Source organism: Camarhynchus parvulus, chromosome 3, assembly GCF_901933205.1.
Source record: "Camarhynchus parvulus chromosome 3, STF_HiC, whole genome shotgun sequence".
Taxonomy (NCBI): Eukaryota; Metazoa; Chordata; class Aves; order Passeriformes; family Thraupidae; genus Camarhynchus; species Camarhynchus parvulus.
In genome coordinates, this window is record NC_044573.1 from 77,489,127 (window position 1) to 77,508,918 (window position 19,792).

The 19,792-nt window shown below is 42.5% G+C and overlaps 1 protein-coding gene across 1 annotated transcript; it reads right to left on the reverse strand.

The window, feature by feature from the left end:
- Positions 1-45: 45 nt before the first annotated feature.
- Positions 46-19,151, reverse strand: ATP6V1C2 (ATPase H+ transporting V1 subunit C2). The gene is made up of 12 exons (XM_030944875.1): positions 19,023-19,151; positions 17,815-17,882; positions 11,372-11,457; positions 7,179-7,273; positions 6,389-6,480; positions 4,666-4,764; positions 3,568-3,636; positions 2,553-2,645; positions 2,050-2,143; positions 1,643-1,740; positions 1,091-1,220; positions 46-282 (listed from the first exon to the last, which is right to left on the reverse strand). The coding sequence occupies exons 1-12, from the start codon at positions 19,149-19,151 to the stop codon at positions 187-189; spliced, it is 1,149 nt and encodes a 382-aa protein (XP_030800735.1). The 3' UTR covers positions 46-186.
- Between the last annotated feature and the right edge of the window lie 641 nt (positions 19,152-19,792).

The following is a 19,792-nucleotide window of genomic DNA, read 5'->3' on the forward strand; positions in this document are numbered from 1 at the left end:
TGAAATATGTTTTTGTAAAACTATGAATAAGAGATAACTTTTACTGTAGTCTCTGTAAAAATTACTAGAAGTCTAGGAAGATCATCCTGCTACAGTATTTGCATTTTGACTTTCAGCAGCTAAAGATTGTCTTACAGTAACATAACAGTCTTGAAAATTAATAGATGAAGCTTGAGCAATTCTTCTTTAACTGCAGTCAAGAAGACTGAGGTCAATCTTGAAATAGACATAAGGATAGTATTCTTGATTGCTCAGTTGTAACCCAGGGATGTCCATGCCAGGCTGCAAAAGGAAGTAATGGCTTTAGTACCAGTACACCTGCACAGTTCCAAGCTCCAGGGGATTGCTTTTGTGATCCTTTCCCACAGGTGCAATGGAGCTTTGTATGTGCCATGCTTAAGGTGGGGAATTCACCACTGAGAATCTGCTCAGCTTCTTGTTTCAGGTTGTCTAATGTAATTAGCATTGAGAATTCATGCCTGTGCTGTTATGAACTTATAGCATTTTTGTGTGCTTCAGCTCTACAGCAACTCATCTCTGTCCTCCCTTCTTGCAGTGGGACCCGTGCTTGCTGATTTTAGACTGTTTTGAAGGCCTCCTAGATCATTTATTGCTTTAGCCTAAATTGTTTTGAATTGTAATTCAGGATATGGAGAAGGAGAAAGCAAGTACTGCTGCTTGTTGAAGGCCTAGTTATTTATAAATGACAGCCTTTTACAGGGGACAGACGTGTGAGAGTCCTAGGTTTTAGTTCTAATGAATTTTTCTTGCTTGTGTTGATCTGAATGTTTATGGTAGATTTTAAGCTTCCTATGTAGAGGAACAGCCATAATTGAGCAAACCTATTTTGATCTGGTAGCTGTAAACATCAGATGCTTCAACAGAAAATATAAGCAATCTCTCTGCATCTGCATCATAATCTGAGCCTACCCTAATCCAGTCTGTAACCAGCTGGTATTAGAGCTGCATCCAGGACTCCTATCATTGCAGGATGTGAGCAGATGCATGCTCTAACCCCAGGACAGTGGAAGTGTTCATTCAGCTAAGCTGAGAGAAGCTACAGCATGTGCATTGCAGTCCAAATACATACGTCCATTATACTTGCTGCTGCAACTTCATCCAGGTGTTTGAAGACTAGGTTCAGGACGTCTCTCAGGCGCTTGACAGACTTCCTGTTTGGCTGCAGCAGCATCGCTTGGAAATTCACAGGGAGGCCATACCTTGGAACACAAGATACCCGATCATCTGCTGGGAAGGGCCACAGCTGTCTGCTCGTGCCCTTCTCCCTCCTCAGCCTCCAGGCATGCCCACTGGTGGTGTGTTGCAGAAACAATGCTGCCTCCTTATTGGAAAGCATTTTCTTTTTGAAGCCAAAAGTCAACTAAACAGTGTCTTTCTGTTTTCCCATTTGCTGTAATCACCCCCAAAAAATTGTTTGTCGACAGATTCATATGTCACTTTTTTTTGTGGACACCTATATTGTCTGCTGTGAGCTTCTGGAATGGAGTGTTTAAGGCACACACCTCGAGCAAGACAAAACAAGGTGTGTAAGGGTTCCTTCCACAAAGGAACTGCACCAGGAAGAGAGCTGTACATTTTGACTTCCCCCAGGAATCTCTGCCTGCACTCTGTGTGTACTCACCTCAGGACAGATTCAACAAAAACTCTCAAGGCTTTCACATGAATCCAAGCCACAAATGCTTCACTGAAGTTCACCTTCAGCCAGCGCAGTAAGGGGCCCTGTGAGACCAGAACAGTGCTGTGATCCCCTCGCTGAGTGAAGCAGCTCCATAGCCAGCACTGCCGCTGAGGCCATCATGGGCTGCTGGGATGCTTCCCAGGCAGCCTGACAGTGGCTCCCAGTCTGTCAGAAATTCAAGTGACCTTGGCCAAATCATTATTATTCTTCCCATGCCTCAGTTTTATGGGCTAAATGGAGCTCACCAGAGACAGTGGGAACCATAAAGCCATTTCTGAGAAAGGTGTTTAGGCATCCTGGTAGCGAAGGCTGCCACTATGTGGGCCACCAACTCACAAGGTGCTACTTACGTATTGTTGTTTCTTGTCAGAAGCTAATTTCATCAGCTCTTCCTTTTCACATTTCAGTTCCTTCTCATCATAATAAAATTCTCGAACCATGAACCTACAATTGAATGACATTTGCTCTCACAAGCCTTAGTCCAGGCAATATGAAACTCATTTCTTTTTTCCGAGGAGAAGCAAGTATGGGAAGTTGCTAGCCACTTAAGCCATTTAACAAGTTAAAATATGGGGAGGGTAGGAGTTGAAATCACCCCCAGAAAGCCAGCAGAATGAGAGCAGAAAGGGCAATTCCAGGATCTGTAACTTGGAGCTTAAAGAACAGGATCACTCATTCTGCTACCACAGCTCCTTCCCACCCTGCCTTCTCAATGGCTTTAGGACCAACAGAAACATAAGCAGTCAAGAAGTCCTAAAACCAGTGATGGATTCAGCATGCTGCACACACAACAAGCCTCACCTGATCCTCATCTCTTGCTAGCCTGCCCTGCCCAGCAGTCAGGGCTTCTTACCTGTTCTCCCTGGCTTTAGCCTTAAAGTCTTCCATCACTTTTCTAAACAGGGTCACAGTGAAGAGTCCTCCCTCTGCATCCTCAGCAATCATTCTGTGGAAGGGAAATCCACTGCTGTGATTTGACATGGCAAATCCCTCATGCCTTTTTTACCTACCTCATCTTCCCCTTTTTAAATTCTTTCTATTTTCATTTATGATACTGAACAACACCCTGCTTTTTCAAAACCACTGTGACAGAAATAGGGAACAACGACTTGCACTGGCTACTCTATCTCAGTGTAAAACTCAATTGGTTTAGTTCCTGAGCCCACTGAATACACACACATTCTGCCTGCCTGATTTTTCTGTGTTTCCTGGTAACATTCCCCCACCTTTACATGCACTTGTGTTTTTGTGACAGGCAGTAGACAAGACAGCTTGCTTCTTTCTCTATGCTTTCCACCTCCTGCATTTCAGGTAATACCATGGTCAGCTCTTGTGCCCTGGACTGGATCTCATAGTCTGCATGAGCTGAGCAATGGAATATTTAAGTCCTAGGAAAGATTTTTTTACCCGAGGTGAAAGGATGAGTTCATATGGCTTTTGCTAGTTCAAATGACAGTATGCTGAATTATTCTATGCTACAACAGGAAGCAATTAAAAATGCAGATTTAGTGTTTTATCTTTTTATAAAGTACTTTCCATAAAGCTCTATATGATTGCATATGTCTGAACTATACCTCAGTTAATGTAATAAATTGCCTGTTTTACACAAAAACAAGCAACGGTCTGGTTGAAAGTAAAAAGAAATAGATTACTGGAAAAGAGAAGCTAATTGTAAAAAAAACTGACCTTTTTTTCTTTCATCTGTACTTTCCTTCAACAAACTAATTTCTATTTGAATTGCAAATACATTAATGTGGAGCCTATGCATTTAGACTAGTGATTTCCTCTAGGATCCACCAGTTTGAGGGGCTGAAACAAGACAGGGATCTCTGAAACAAACACAGAGCTTAATTTGGAATTTCACTTACTTGGTGGAGCGAGGTACTACCATATCTGAGAGTGATTCATAGGTCTTCTGCCACTGTACATAGCTTGACCTTTGAGCAACATAAAATAAAGCACAGTAAATAAATACTATATACTGGAAAGCAAATGTTGATATATGTAGTTAACTATGCTAATAACTTAGGGTAGAAGGGTTGAACTCTTTGTGCTTGCTTATGTCATTAAAATACATTAAGCCTCTCCTATCCTTTCCTCTCCTAGTCACCAGCTGAGGAGATGCTTCCCTCAATGCTACGGCCTCAGTCTTCACTTTGCATCTTGGCTTGAGGAAGGGTCAGTATCAGGAAACTGATGGTGGAAAGAACGTGGCAAATACTTCCAGGCTGCCACACAGTGTCCCATGCTCCAGGACCCCTGCACAAGCTGCTCTGGTCCATGGGTAGGTGTGCTACATCTATGTGCAATCCCAGAGCTGATCTGGTGCTAGACTGCACTCATGGTGAATGCCAGCCCTGTGAGAAAGGGAACAAGGGTATGGTAGGAGTTTGCAAAGAGAGAAGTCTCTTTTTAGTGTGAATAAACTCACATAATGAAGTCAACAAACTTAGATAGCTTTTTGCAACCTGTTTCTCAGAGACAGAAGAGTGATGGTGCTGTATGTGTTGGGACAGGGCTATACGGAGAGGAAAAGTTTTGTGTAGGGCTCTGAGAACATGGTGCAACTTCCCCATTGTTAGCAGTCATCCTATGTATGGCCACTTACAAAGGCATGGCCAGCAGAGAGAGATTGTGAGTTGAACAGGTCTAATTCCTTTTAGAGACTGGCTATGCTGCAGTCAAAATCTGGTTTTCTTTTAGCTCATACTATTCCTATCAGGAGACTGAGAACCCACTCGTAACCATGAAGAACTCTCAGGCCAATTGTCCTGCTCCAGCTTTGGCACAGTCTTTATCTCCCTCTTTTGTGCTAGCACCACTCTTGGCAGAAATTGTTCTTTCTTCTTTGCTAAAGGCTCCACCTGTGTCCCAGCAGGGCACTCATGAGCTGCCCCAACCTGACCAGGTGTTACCTGGTTGTGGTGCTTAGGCCTGGGACTCAGTGCCACCCACTGCTGCCTTACTTTGGCACCACGACGAGCAGCGTGATAAGATACTCGGAATTGAGAACAAAGTCTTCTTTGTGCACAATGTCTGCCAGGGTCCGGGTCAGCAGATTTCCCCTACGGTGAAGAAGACAAAGTAAAAATAACAGTAGCAGGAACTCAGCAGTGGAACATTGGAGGCATTGTGCTCTGGGTGGAGATGTTAATCTATACTGGGGGAGAAGAAGGCCCAGAAGGAGGTGGCTAAAGGATACAGCTACACTTCTTAAATGGCTGTTTCGTTATTTTTACTGCAACTAAAAAAATCAAAAAGTAACTAATACTAAAGAACACAATATTGGTGTCTAGCAAGAGTCCAGTTTATGCCCTTTATGTAAAATAACACCATTCTGCTGCTATTGTTTTTACAGTAAGGGTGTAAATACTTGGGAAGTGCACATCTGATCCCAGTCATCACAGCATCTTGTGGGAGCACCTGCTCCCTCAGGAAGCCTGTTGAGCTGCTTGTGATGGTGCTGCAGGCAGAGCGAGCCATGAATGTACAGACCTAAGCCATCACAGCAACCTGGCATTCCTGGACTGCCGTGGATCCACACACTGACACTCCTGCTGAACAGCAGCAAAGAGCAGCAGTCTCATGCACAGGTGGGACCTGCAGAAGGTCTCCAAGAGGTCTCCACACACTAAGCCCACCTGATCACATTAATTCCTAGGACATGTAGATAGCCAGGGCTGGCTGTATGTGGCTGGAAAGCACTAGGTGTGAAGAGGAGCTGCCCTCCCTGTCACTGGGCAGGAGTGAAGAAGGACCTAAACTAGTTTTGGGTTTGAGGTTCACTGGGCCCGTCTAAATATTAACTAACTGGCTGGTAATTTATTTGATGTTTGTTCAACCCAAGCTATCTGGCACTGGCGGACACCAGAGTTGACAGCATTTAAAGATGGATGGAATGATGACAAGGAAGATTGTCCCTGGCCATGAGGTCTCCATTCTTCTCCCTCCTCACATTGCTGGAGCCCTGGCCAGCAGGCCGCCAGCCTGGCTGCCTGCGGTGTCAGGCTGCCACCTGTGCCCAATCCTGAGTAGGAACAGTGGCACATACGAGCATGTGTTGGGTGAGGGCTTCCACAGCATCATCTAAGTTGTTTTAAATTTACTACTTACTGGATTTTACCATTCTCCCCAGTGATATCCTAGAAAAAAACCCAGGTATCAGCACTGACATAGGCAAAGACCATAATTAGATGAAGACAGAAGAGAGAACATTTGGGAAGCCTGAACAGTGCGTTACCTGAACCAACAGAAGGAAAAAAAGAAAACAAAAATATAAGTGGGATGCTGGTAAGGTGCAGTATCAAGCAAGACAGAGCTGTTTCCTTTGGGAGCTTTGCAAATTCTGTTCAGAACATAGGGCACAGCTCCATGTGGCAAAGGAATCCACCAGTTGGCACAGCTCATCTTATTTCTGAGTCCCTGAAGTCCCATCAGAGCAAAACAGTTGACTTTTTCCAAGACTGCCTGCTCACACTGTCAATAAAATCCTGTTAGGAACTTCAGTCTCCCTGAGCTGATTTTGAGATATGCTGACCACACCAGCTACCACCTGTTCTCACTGGGTCTCTAAATGCTCAGCATGTTCTAAATCTGGAAAAGTTGTTCCCACCAGAACACAGCAATGGGTGTGAGCACACACTGCTCACATTTCAGCCAGCAACAGCATTCCCAGTGCAAAATACATACATCGTTTTCTTCTCCAGGCTTTGCAAATTTCCTTTGATGTTGTTGTACGCAGCTGATCGGGTCTTCAGGTCTGCTTCTATTTGAGTCACTTGCTAAAACAAAGTGAAAAAAGGGAATCAATGCAGTGCTTGAGGCCTTGTTGTCACCTCTGTCTCACAACTACCACCTTAACACAGAGACACAGCTGCCAGCTCCCCTAAAACCACCCGCCTGTGGCCAAGAGAGAGCCAGGGTCAGAGCTCCCCTGGGGCAAAGGCCTCTGCAGGAAGTAGGGTTCAGTCAGCTGTTGCTGTTGGTGTGCTAGAGCTGTACCTAAGGGGCAAGTTAATGGTTTTATTTGTTACCTACATTGAACAACAACACATCATGCCTTTCTGAATGAACTGACAGTGCAAATAATTCATTCAGCCTGAAGGCTTTTGATTTAATGTCCGACTAACAATTTCATGAAAAACACCTCTGAAGCGGAGAATAATATGGCAGTATATAAAAAAAAAAAGAAAATTACAATGGAGGGGATTAAAGTGCAGAAAACATATCAATGTACTCTAGTGAATCTGATAAAGGACCATATACTTACAGACTGGATAGATTTCAATATATGTGTCATTACTATTGCAGTAGAAATTGAAATAATATCAACTGCTTCAGCACAAAGTGTGTGCTTCTGAGCTTGTTCCTGCCCAAACCAAAGGCAAAGGCTCCTCTCCCACCATGAGGGGAGGGATCACAACCAGTCAAAAGACATGCTTCCCCATGCTGACATCTTAAAATCTGGAGTACAATTTACCTTTGCTAATGCTTCTGATATATTCTTCAGCGGCTGCTTTATGGGGTATTTGGCCATGTCCCACTCAAACCGTGTCAGGTAGCTAATGAGGTCAACTGAAAATACAAAGAGATGCATGAAAGCAGATAGTGTACCAGATGGCAGGGCAAGCTTTGGGGAGTAGTCCCCAGCTATAGCTTAGGCATAGCTCTGATTAACTTTAGAGTATTAACCAGAAGCCCACTTCTCAATTCTTACAGAGATTTGATCTAGATCAAATATGCACAGATCCTATGCCCAATCAAATCAACTTCCTAAACATCCCCAAAAGTTAAACTAAAAATCTTTTTTGCATTACACCTAACAGTACAGAGAAAGTGTAAAATTATCTGTATCAGTGGGACACAGCAGTGTACAGGTACTCTTCTTCACAGTAAAAACAGTTTTGTGTAATCTCAATCTAGATTTCTGCAGTATGCCTGAATTTAATCCCAGCAACAGCTATCAGAAAAATACTTTGTGCCCAGGATCAGCAGTAATATTCAGGGTTGCTGAGAGCCTGATCAAAGGTACTAAGACCATAGCAGATGTCACTTCTCTGTGATTCAGTCAAGTACTCACTAGAAATCAAACAAGTGCAGGTGCCATGAGGAATTCCTCATTGACTTTGCACACAGAGGTCCCCATTTCACACAAAGCTAGAGGCTATTTATAGAATAGATAAATCCAGTCACAGCATCCAAGAAAAGAAATTCACAGCAAGGACCTGTGCATGCAACCCCCAAAACAAAGCACCCTCGAACCACAGGGACCCACAGCATCTTTGCAGAATGAAAGGGAAATGAACACATACAACACCCAGCTCCTAGAACAAGGTTTTCCTGTTTCACTGTTTGAAGATCAAGGGCTCTTAATGTTAGAAAACATTAAGGCTTACATTATGGACCAGATAAAGAATTCTCCTCCAGCAGCTCATGAAATCAAACAGCTCTTTGTCTGAGTCCTGAGAGCCTTTGGATGCTGAACTCACCACTAGAGTGTTTTGCAGACCTTTCTAGGATGGGGCAAAGTCATGCATCCTGCCACAACAAGAAGGGCTGGGACTGCCCCCCCAGAAAGTTAGGGAGACAAGAGGAAAGCAGCAGGCAGGGTCTCAAGGTCTAGACAAGGAGGCCAGAAGCATGTCACCTAAAGGGTGGGCTTCCTTCCAGACCAGGAGGGTAGATATGGAGAATGTCTGGGAAGTTGCTCTAAGGTGATAGGGAGCAAAACAAGCTCAAGGTGCCAAGTAAAAGAACATGCATGCTGGGGCACTTCAGTGTTCTTTGCTGCCTTGTTCAGAGAGTGAATTCAGTCCCACAGAAAGGTCTGAGCACAATTTCTTATGGGCTGGACTTTGAGGTTTAGGGGAAAACTGTTTTGAACCAAGATGCATGAGAAGGAATGTGAAAAACTGTGTAATTGCCATACTACCAGGCTGAGGGTACTCTGCAGTCTTATGTGATACTGAATACCCTTGGCAGGAGAGCACTATCCTTTCCATAGGCTTCTCTCACCCCACAACAGAGTCAGCTTACCCTATTAGATTTCCAAAGCATGGAAAATCTTATGTTAGGAGAAATAGGCTTCTTAGCAAGAGATAAACTAACTGCCTGGAAGGCAGAGAGCACTTGCCATGGCAGTGTTCTCCCCCTCTTGCAAAACCACAATGTGTCCATGTCCCCCACATTCAATGGTCAAGAGTCATAGGGCAAATATCTAACCCTTCCTGCTAATATCCCATCAGGAATGAGCAAATTTTCCTGCACAGGGAGGGTGTAGAAAAGGGGCAAAACTGCAGAAGACTGGGAGAGCTATGACACAGCTGCTGCATGCACAGTTCTCTGTTGATGCTTGCTCATGATCTCTGTGGGGAAGGCAGACACGTCAAAAATACTTCAGCAACAAAGTTCACACAGCATTTTCAGCAGGGGGTACACAACACAAGGATTTCACCCTGCTGTCTCTCTTCTAAGCTCATGTGCTTAGGCTTTGCAGACACAGGCTCTTTAAAAACAGACACTGACCGATTTATAGCTGATGAGATATAAAAGTTCCCCGAAGAACCTCACATGTCCTTTCTATCCTCACATTCCTTAAATCTCAGCAGCATCCAAATGTTGGGCAGTTGAGCACTGCATGAGTTCTCAGCCCAGTTTTTCAAGCTCACTCCTGAGTGAGCTTGCCAATGCTAGCTGGCACTGGTGTAGGTGAGTTAAGCAGCCTGATCCTGGGGATGGAACAAACTACTGTGAACACACTAGCACAGCTGTGTTTAAAATGCCAAGCAGCCCCAGCATCCTGATGCTCCTGGAATGGCATCCCTCATTTATGGAACCTGTTGAGTCGCTTCTAAAAGGCTTCACACAGCTGCCCAACCAGGAGAGATGATTCCTACCAGCTCACAGCTGCCCAGGGAATCCACAGCCTGCGTGCCTCGTAATCTAACTTACATACCAGCTCTAAAACACAATGTTAAATACTTCCTCTCTAAAACACTCAATTCTTCAAAATTGTTATGCTTCCCATTTTGCTTTGTTTTGGGCTCACTATAAGGAATGGCTCCACCACTTACCAATTTTTATAATTCATTTAGGTTTAACATTTCCATAAATGGAAGAGAATTTGGTACGAATCTTTGAAGGACAGCTTTACTTACTTTTCTAGAAAGGTTGTTTATGCTGTTATGATATATTAGAAGTTTCTATATTACACAAGTACACTTTTCCCTCTATAAGAGGAAAATTTGCATGTGGCTGCTTTCAACTGTTACCCACTGGAAAGTTGAGGTGTGTGTGTGTGTGTGTGTGTGTGTGTGTGTGTGCGCAAGTTCATGTAACTAAAAGTGCTGTATTTTTTACTATTTTGCATTTTTGTTCCTAAAAATCTAGCAAAAAAAACTTTTTAGACACATAGCCACTACCAAACTGCTATTGGGGTTATACACAAGCGAGCTAAAGCCAGTGTTACTTAAAACCATCTTGGGATGGTCAAATAGTATGAAACAGGACTGTGCAACAAGAAATCATGTCTTATAATTTTGTTTCTGATTTCACAGCCTCAAGAAAGTCTTCAACTTTATAGTTCTTTTACTAATCAGAAAGGGAAGGAGGAAGAATTGGTCCAGGAAAGTTGCTGATGCTTATGAAGACTGACACTGGAATATATTAGGGGAGTCCTCATATACTAAAGCTGACTTCATTTTTTAAGATGCAGTCAATAATCTTAAAAAGGCTAATGCCCTAGTTCAATATGATTTGTTTGGATGACCAAACCCAGACAGAGGAAATCAGTAAGACATGCAAGTAATTTCCCTATCCTTCTAATAGAACACATGCAGAGCTGATAGGGAAAAAAATGGTGTAAAAAGGGGAAACAAAGGAAATTAACGAAACCTGTTGTTTCTCAAGTCATAGGGATATCGTGATCAAGCTACGAGGTTGTTACTTGAGAAATCCATCGTAACCTGATCACTGTACCTCTACAACCAGACCAAGACTTGTGTCTAGCACTAATATACACAAATGCATGCATGTAACAACACCACAACCATCAGTCCTCAACATACTTTGGAGACATTTCATTTTATCCTTTAGCCCTGAAACACAGTAAATGGGATTATTGCATTTCTCGAACAGTTGCGCCCATCAAGCATCAGTTTTATATAATTCAAGGACATTTCTAAAAGATCTTCCTCCCCATCCTTTATTAATACAGGTCTGAAGTACAACATTGCAGACAAAGGGAGATGGAGTGTATGCTCTTAGTTTATCCAAAAGCATCATGCTGTAAGTCTGTAATCAGCATGCATACCACATCCAATTTTGTTGTATTTTTCCAGAATAGCTGGGAAATGCGAATTACTGACAGATCACTGACAGTTGTCACACAACCATACAGAATGTGATTCAGGTGCCCTTAAGAAATCAAGCCCAGGCAGGGCACAGGAGTGTGCTAAGTCATGTTAGGAGTGAGCAAGGATGTCTCTTACTTTCATCTTCACTCCAAAGTTAGCTTCTGCTGAGAAAAATGGGAGCAGGCTAGACACGTTCTTATAAAATGTTGCTGATGGTTGTCCTTTCTGAAGTGTGAGGGTTTCAATTCCACATATTCATATTCTGAAGCAAGCAAAAGCAGCATCAATGCATTTAAACCCCCACATTCCCAGCACCTACCTCCATTGGCCAGAAGATTTTCCTGGACTTTGTCTTTTGAGTCCTCCATAACTTCTCCTATGTACTGGGCTATTTTCTTTATTACACTGAAGTGTAACAAAAGAAACTTTGTTAATGAAGAAACAAAACTATTAAAAAACAGTTTCACAGTGATCTAATAAACACAGAAATGCCCAAACAAAACATTTCTGAAGCAAGGCAGGTTAATTTGCAATTCAAATGATAATAAAAAATCTAGGACACAATGCAGAACTAAATGTTTGGGTAGAATTACCTCTAAATACACTGATCTCTGCAAAAACATCGGTAATATCATTTTGCCTGTGTTCTGGACTTACAGAATATCAAGATTCAGTCTTCTGTACACTCATTTTATGCATAGCAGAAACCAAAAGACAAGAAACCAAGAAACTCATGTTTAAAACCCCCAAGGCAAAGGAGGCTACATATAGACACTGACTAAAGATCTGTTCTATAGCATGCTAAAGAAATCCTTAGGGCTCGCTGAGAAAAGGTTCTCAGAAAATACTCAGGGGAAAATAGCAGTGTTATCTTGCTTGATGGGGAATTTCTTTCTTATTCCTTTTCTTTGCAGGACTCCTTCGCTCTTCTCTTTCAGCATGGTGGACAAGACACTCCTTTAAGGTGTAGGCGAGCTAGATTCAAATCCTTCTGCCCAGTCCAGAGTAGTGATTTATACAGAGACCCTCCTAGAGAACACAGTCTCCACTGTACCATGTAGGGGCATAGAACATAAGTAAATAAAGGTAGTATAGAAAGTAATCTTACCCCCTAAAGAGTTGCAGCTGAGCCAATTACTAAGGATTAGAAGCAGGCCTGATGTTAACAGGCCACAGCTGTAGCCAATCAGAAGCGTGTTATAAAAGAGTGGATTGGTTGGTTGAGGGGACCTGGAGTCAGTTGGCTGCTATGAGGATGAGGAAGAGTCAGTGCCTGGAGGAGCTGCCTACAAGAAACATCAAGGAGGTACAAAACTCTGGCAATATGGAACCCTTGCAATGTAATGATAAATAGAACTCTTGCACTGTAATGACAATAATGGTGACCCTGACGTGATTTGAGAAAAAGGACTCAAATACTGAATTATATGACCCTGTGGATTTGGGATGACCCTGTGGATTCAGGGAAACAGGATTTGACTATATAATCCTGTGGGTTCAGGGAAACAGGATTCGACTATATAACACTGTGGATTTGGAGAAAAGGACTTGAATACTAAACTATTGGTAAAATATATCAATTGCAGCTATTAGTGTTTGTTAAATATGAGTGTAAAAGATTTTGAAGATAAGTACTTTGTAAACTAGGAAAAGCTGCAAAACTGAACCAACATTCAGAAATATATATATTTGTACTATGTTGTCTGAACATTTGTATAACTCTTAGTTCTAAATGAAATATATGAATGTGTCATAATGTTAATTTATTTGAGTATGTCTTTCTAGAAATGCTGCAACTCTGTAATTAAAAGAAAAAGGGGGAATTGTAGGGGGATAGAATATAAGTAAATAAAGGTAGTATAGAAAGTAATCTTACCCCCTAAAGAGTTGCAGCTGAGCCAATTATTAAGGATTAGGAGCAGGCCTGATGTTAACAGGCCATGCCTGTAGCTAATAAGAAGAGTGTTATAGAAGAGTGGATTGGTTGGTTGAGGGGAACTGGAGTCAGTTGGCTGTTGTGGGGACAAGGAAGAGTCAGTGCCTAGAGGAGCTGCCTACAAGAAGCATCAAGGAGGTATGAAGCTCTAGTAATATGGAACTCTTGCAAGGTAATGACAATAGAACTCTTGCAATATAATGACAACAGTGCCACTTATTCTTTGCTCAATTTAAGAAATGGATTAATCAAGTCCCTCTAGCAGTAGTCCCCCTGTCTCTAGTCAAAGTACCTGTCTCATACAGGATGCAAGACTTTCTGGTTGTGTAAGTATCCTTCTGCATTCAAAAATATTCACAGAATTTGGCCTGCAGTTCCCTAACTGTCCTAGGTTGACTACACTTTGTATAGAACCCAGAAGCTACATGGTTACTGCCTGACCATTAAATTGGCAGAGACACAAAGCGGACATAACCCTTGGCCTTGTGACAGGGAGTGTAACAGCAGGCTTCATTTCTGCTTCCTTTCTCTTTCTTTCCTTACTAAGAGGAGACTACTACAGCTGCAGATGAGCTGGAGACTGAAAAGGCATCTACAATGTTTGGACATTGTGTTATGTGGTTGGACGATGTGGTGGTGTGACCAATCCTATGGTTTTCAAGAGCAGAAAAGGGACTTTGGGCCAGGTATACATACCAGGAAAGTGTCAGAAAAGAGGATTTTTCTTTCATGTGCTGCAAAGCAGTTGCATTTATCTTTGTTACTGTGAAGAAACTTAGAGTTTTGGGAAAGGTTTTGCAGTCCTATGATAGCTAGGAAGAGTCTGAGATTGCTGATGCTGCCAAGAATGTGGTGCTCAAAATTTGTGCTGTTTGGGGTCAATTCATTCTGAAGAAGAGAAGATCTTGTGGCTTCAATATATAAAGGGCTCCTGTAAGAAAGTTGGACAGAGGCTTTTTACCAGTGCCTATAGTGACAGGACAAGAGGCAACAGTTTTAAACTAAGAGAAGATTTAGACTGGACATAAAGAAATTCTTTACTATGAGGGTGATGAGGCACTGGCACAGGTTGCCCAGGAAGTTATGGATGCCCGGCCCCTGGAAGCATTCAATGCCAGGTTGGATAGGGGTTTGAGCAACCTAGTTTAATGAAAGGTTTTCCTGCCTATGGCAGGGAGTTGGAACCAGAGGATCTTTAAAGTAGTCTTTCAACTCAAATCATTCTTTACATGACCCTGGACAGATGCAGTTCAGAGTGCCTGTAGGAGGAATCTACCACTATGCTCCAGTTCACCTCCCTTTCTCAGAGCTGCTGCAGTGTTTCACCACCTGACTGCAGCCCTATAGGGACCTGGCTGAGGGTTGTTAGGGTACAGCACATGTTGCCCACACTCAGGCTGTGGGGGGGTTGAGGGATCCAGGCAAAGCTTCCCTGACAATTGCAACCTTACCAAGCACTTCTGCAAATTTCAGCTTGTACATAGAGCCAGGTTTTGTCTCCTTCACAATGCTTAAAGAGCCCAAAGAACATGTAACAAGACAGCAGTTGGTAAAATGAGCATAGCAGAGGTTAAAGGCATTATGGAGAAAGCAGTTCACAGGGACATGTATAAACCAGGAGCTTCTCCAAAGGGCCTGAGCTGCTTTCATGACTCTTGAGTGCATCTGGTGGCTGACTGACAGGTGGGAAACAGCTCTGGCCTCTCTCCATGGATGCAGAGTGGGGGACAGGTGTGTGTTCTCATGCACCTGACAGTCCTACCTGCCCAGGCAAGGCTTGGCTCCCTTCCCACCCACATATCCCATGGTCCCTGCAGCAGGATACAGCCACACTGTGTGGAATACACTGTGCCAGAGGAATGTTCTCCAGTTCTGCCTTAGCCTCTGTGCCTTGCATTGCATCCTGTGAAAGCAAGTGGTATTCACTCACCCAGTATACTTCCCATGCAAAGACAAAACCTCTATCCCCTCCACACCACTGATGTCTGGAGCAAATGACAGGAATCAGACCCCTGGAGGAGCCCCACTGACTACACTGACATCCAACATTGGACAGTTTTCACAGCCAAGTATCAGATCTCTGCCTTTAGATAAGATGAATCCCATCTTGAGAAATATCATGATCAAATGATTCATTATTAAAAGAGAATTTCAGCAAAATGGCTTCAAGAAGTAGGAATAAACATCTGTAAAGGGAGTAACTCCATTTAACCTACTATTATGTCTTGAGACTCTGATGTTTTGCTGCTGCAATGTCTTTAGCTTCCAAAAAAAAAAGTGTAACACTCTTTAAATGATACTGAGAAAGAAAGGGTGCCATCCACCAGGCCACCAAAACACTGCAGGGAGCAGAAGTCCTGTAATCTGAGGCCACTCCCAGGTATGCCACTGACCTAGGACCAGAGAGAACCCCTGGGTAAGAGTGACCCAGGAAGCTGTCAGCTTTTGAGAGAGCTCCATGCTACCACAGGATGACATGGAAAAACACTCCTCCTCCCTGTGTAAATAAATAATAAAAGTATGTGGAAACAATAGCTCCTGCAAACTCTTGCCGCTTCTCTGCTGTCCTGGCAGGAGGCAGTGCTGACAGGTTTGCACTGCCTGGCTTTACTGCAGCTGTGTTTATCCAGCAACAGTTCAGCAGGCAGCTCTTTCACAGAACCAGGAACATAAATGCTCAGGTCATCTGAACAGGCTTGTAACCCTCTGGATGCCATTTACTTCAACCAAGTGCAAGTGCCTGGCATTTTAACCCTTGAATCACAATTTAGACATAAAACCTGAAGCATTTATTTAATGCAAAATGCTTTTGTATATCCTTGTGGGACTCAGTCTGCTAATACCTCTGATTATTCTGTTATTCTCTGCTACTACTCTAATGTTACTACTCTAATGCATTTTTCTTATTTTTCAAAATGTATTTCTTATTTTTAAATCTTGTTGATCTTTCCTGGTTACCTATCTTGACAGGCAAATGAGACAAACAGGAAGAGTCCTTGCCTCAGCAGATTACAGTGGATGTGCCTCACTGTCCCCTTTGCTCCATGTCCCTACAGCCCATCAGAGGGTAAGAGTCATTACTGGCATTAAAGGGACAATTAGTGGAGTAAAGTGGTGTTCAGCTTGAACAAGCAGCTGTATTGTGCTGACAAGTAAAGACAAAGATAACAGCAGCCTAAGGAGCTCCTACTGACATTTCACTTCTAACTGCCCTCCATGATCTTACATGGATTCTGAACTCAGCTTTTCAGAACTCCTAATGCTTCACAAAGCTGGGAATTAGTTATGCCTTTCTGAAAAATCAGTTCAAATAATTTCTGGCAGCCCTCAAACCCTGAACACACAGCTGCTTCCTATCTGCTACCCTGACTAAAGACACAGAATCTCAGAATATTCTGAGTTTGAAGAGATCCACAAGGATCATCCAACACTTTCCATTAGAACAGATAGCAGGTATGGGCACTGTCTCTCCCCAAATTTGCCCCCTTTCCACTTCCTCAAGAATCTCTACAATTGAAGAAGAAGCTGGAACATGTTACAAAGAATATGGGGCAGTATCTTTGGCAGGGTCACAATGGAAATGGTTTTGTTGATAAATTAAGTTGCTTTGTCTTGCTTAAAGTCTTGAAGAATCAGTATGGTTTAGTTTTAGGTAGTTCTGTGAGGAGCAGTGTGTTGGACTCAATGATGGTGATGGGTCTGTTTCAACTTGAGATATGAATCATATCTATGATTCTAAAAGATCAATCTTGTGTGCAACCCAGAATTATCATATGCAATCATTCTAATACAACCCTTGTGTAGCACTAGGAAAATTAGAAAAAAAATGCTATGGAGAAAAGTATTCTAGCAGAACAACATTCACCTAAACTGCCTAGCATAGATGCAGTTTATATCAGGGTTTCTGTAGATCTTTGCAACTGCCACACAAAGATCTATGAAAGGATTGAGCATATTTAGACAAGAAAATGCTTATCAGTCTGGACTGGGAGAAAAAAGGCAAAAAGACCCAGAGCTAACGCATGTGTCTGTGACCAAAACTAGGTAAGCTCCCAAAGCAAAAAGTAGAACAAAGCAGAAAAACCCAGCAGCTTATACCTTCACTGCCTCAAAGTCTACCTTGAGCCATGAAGTATCTTAAAACCCATCATTTTCTTAGCTTGTCTGTACTACATTATTCTTTTGCATGCCCAGGTCAGTTTGTCCCAAAAGGCAAACTTGGCAATTGTTAGCAAGGAGGTCATGTGAGTCTTTGCTTAAGTAGGTTTGATGCAATATGAGTCAATATTCTGGTTTTTAAGGAGTTTAAAAGCCTGAGAGGGAGCAGTCTGGACTTCATTCAAATGAATATAATCATTAGAGGTCCTCTATCTGGTTGAAAAGGGATAGAAGGTTCAATAGAAATATTCTGTCAAAACAAGATCAGGGAGGGCTTCACATTCTCTAAATGTTGTTTTATCAAGTTTCTGGATGAGGTGGGAGGATGTTCTTTAAAATAAAAACAAAAGCACAAAACAAAATAACCCCACAACCCACCATTTAAAGCAGTTTCCTTATGAGAAACAGCTTCCCTAGCACTGCCACTCAAATGGATTGCTGTGCTGACAAAGCAACCATGGATATAATTCATCTGAATTTTAAGGAATGAGTCTTTCTTTGTGATAACTCCATGACAATCAACACAAGGGTTAAACAAAGCCTATCCACTTTAGTCCAGTTGTAGTCCAGGCTGAACTGCGTCAGACCAAGGTGAACACAAGGACATACCATCCCATAAAAACAATGTCTGTTTCTCATTTGTAGGTGGTAAATAAGATCTATTTTACCTTTCAGCAAAGGTATCAAGTTTTCCCAACTCATCTGACAGACCAACAAGAGCATCCAGTGTCCCCACCTGTGCAAAAGATGAGAATTAGGTGAAAGATGCACAACTTTGTCTAAGGCTTTTGTTGGCAGAGCCTTGAGGGGACTGACTTGTCCTAGTACACATGAATTTAACAGTTTGGCAGAACCTTATTTACTTGGTGGAAAATAGTAGCAATTCCTTTACCCAAGAACTAGGGCATAAAAAGCCTTTTCCAATAAAGGAAAAAAGTATGTGTAATCTCAAGATTACATGTAAGTGTCTTTCTTCCTGTTTTCACTTTGTCCTCTATCATCAAGCTCCACAGAATAGTCTTTAACCAGACAAAATAGTGACTGGAAATGCACACAAATAATGCACACATACAAACAAGTCAGATGTACTAAGAGACCAAAGGGAAGCAGCACTTATTCAAAAGGGGATGTCTGTCTGTGTTCTCCGTTATTGCCAAAGCAAGTCTCTCACAAAGCCATTTCTGACCAACATCTGCTTTTTGAATCACTGTCAGTCATAACCCCATATTTATGGTATTGCAGCATATTGCCAAACCTTTTCTTGTAATGTTGCCAGCTCAACATTATGTAGGGTCAATCTAAGGGAGAAGAAATAAATTTTATGTAGAAAAAATAGAATGCAAATGGGCATCTTCAGATACTCCAAATGCTTTACTTCCTTCAACATAAGCAGATTCTCACCACCACCAGTGGGGTAAGGTCCACAGATGATAAAGTCCATGGATGATAAAAATCTTATCAATCTCTTTTTTTGTGCACACAAAAAAGCAACACTCTTTTCTCTGTCAGTAGTCTTGCTGCCATGGCTGTGGATAGTCAGCTGCTCCCTTTGCATTAGCAATCCAAGATGGACTATGCTGTATAACTTTGATGACTAGGAGCACATTGTACATGGAATGCAATAGATCAGCTATTTAACATCTCACTCATGTTTACTCCTTATACATCTACCCTTCCAATGTGAAGAGCAGCTTCAAGAACAATGACTTATTTCTCATCAATTTTCAGTTGACTGAACACAACTCATCCCCCAACCACAGGCTCCTTCTATGCTCTGCATATTATCCCAAATGATAAATCCCATATTTATCCCAAAAGTCTTTAGCCCTTGCTAATGCTGCTGTTTTGCCCATGCACAAACCCCTTCCTCACTTACCTTTAAGTCTGGAATATGGAATTTACTGTTGCTGGACAGGTTGGATTTAGATGTCACAGTGTTCATTCTCTCCCATGCCTGCAGATTTGTTTTGTCTCCTGGGGCAGAAATTAGCCAGAACTCTGACATGATCTAATATTTTCCCTTCACTGCTGGTCACTGTAGAAACTCAAAGCAGGTAAGTGGCTAAAAGAGCACCACACAAAATATGTCCTTCCCTAAGAACAGAAAGAATTAGAACAGATCACTGATCTCTTTTGTTCAGAAACACCAGGAGAATGAGTCAGTTATGCGTCTCAGGCTGAAATGGAACATGACCTTCTCCAGAATGTCACGGAAAGAGTGTGGCTGTTCCTTCCTTCTCAGGATTGTTCCATCCAGTTTCTGCATGAAGAAATGAAGCTTCCTCCTCCCCTTTTCCCGCCCAGCCTGTTCCATTTGCCTTGCGCTTTAAGTTCAGTGCCTGTTGGGGAGCTTGGGGGTTTCACCAAACCACCCAAAAGTAATAAAGAATTTCTGTTTGATAAATATTCTCTCTCAAATTGTTGGACATTCACAAGAAAAATGAAAGCAAGACCTCTGCTAAACATAGAGGCTGCAAAAGATGCCACTGGCAGGACAGAATATTCTCCTCTGTGTTTTTTCTTCCCAGGCTCGATAGTAAGGAGCTGGAGGAAGGCAAGCCCTGGCGTACAGGGACGGTATCGGCAGAGCCACACTGTTCCAGAGATGGAACAGTAGCGAGAACAGAGGGACAACTACTGTGGGAC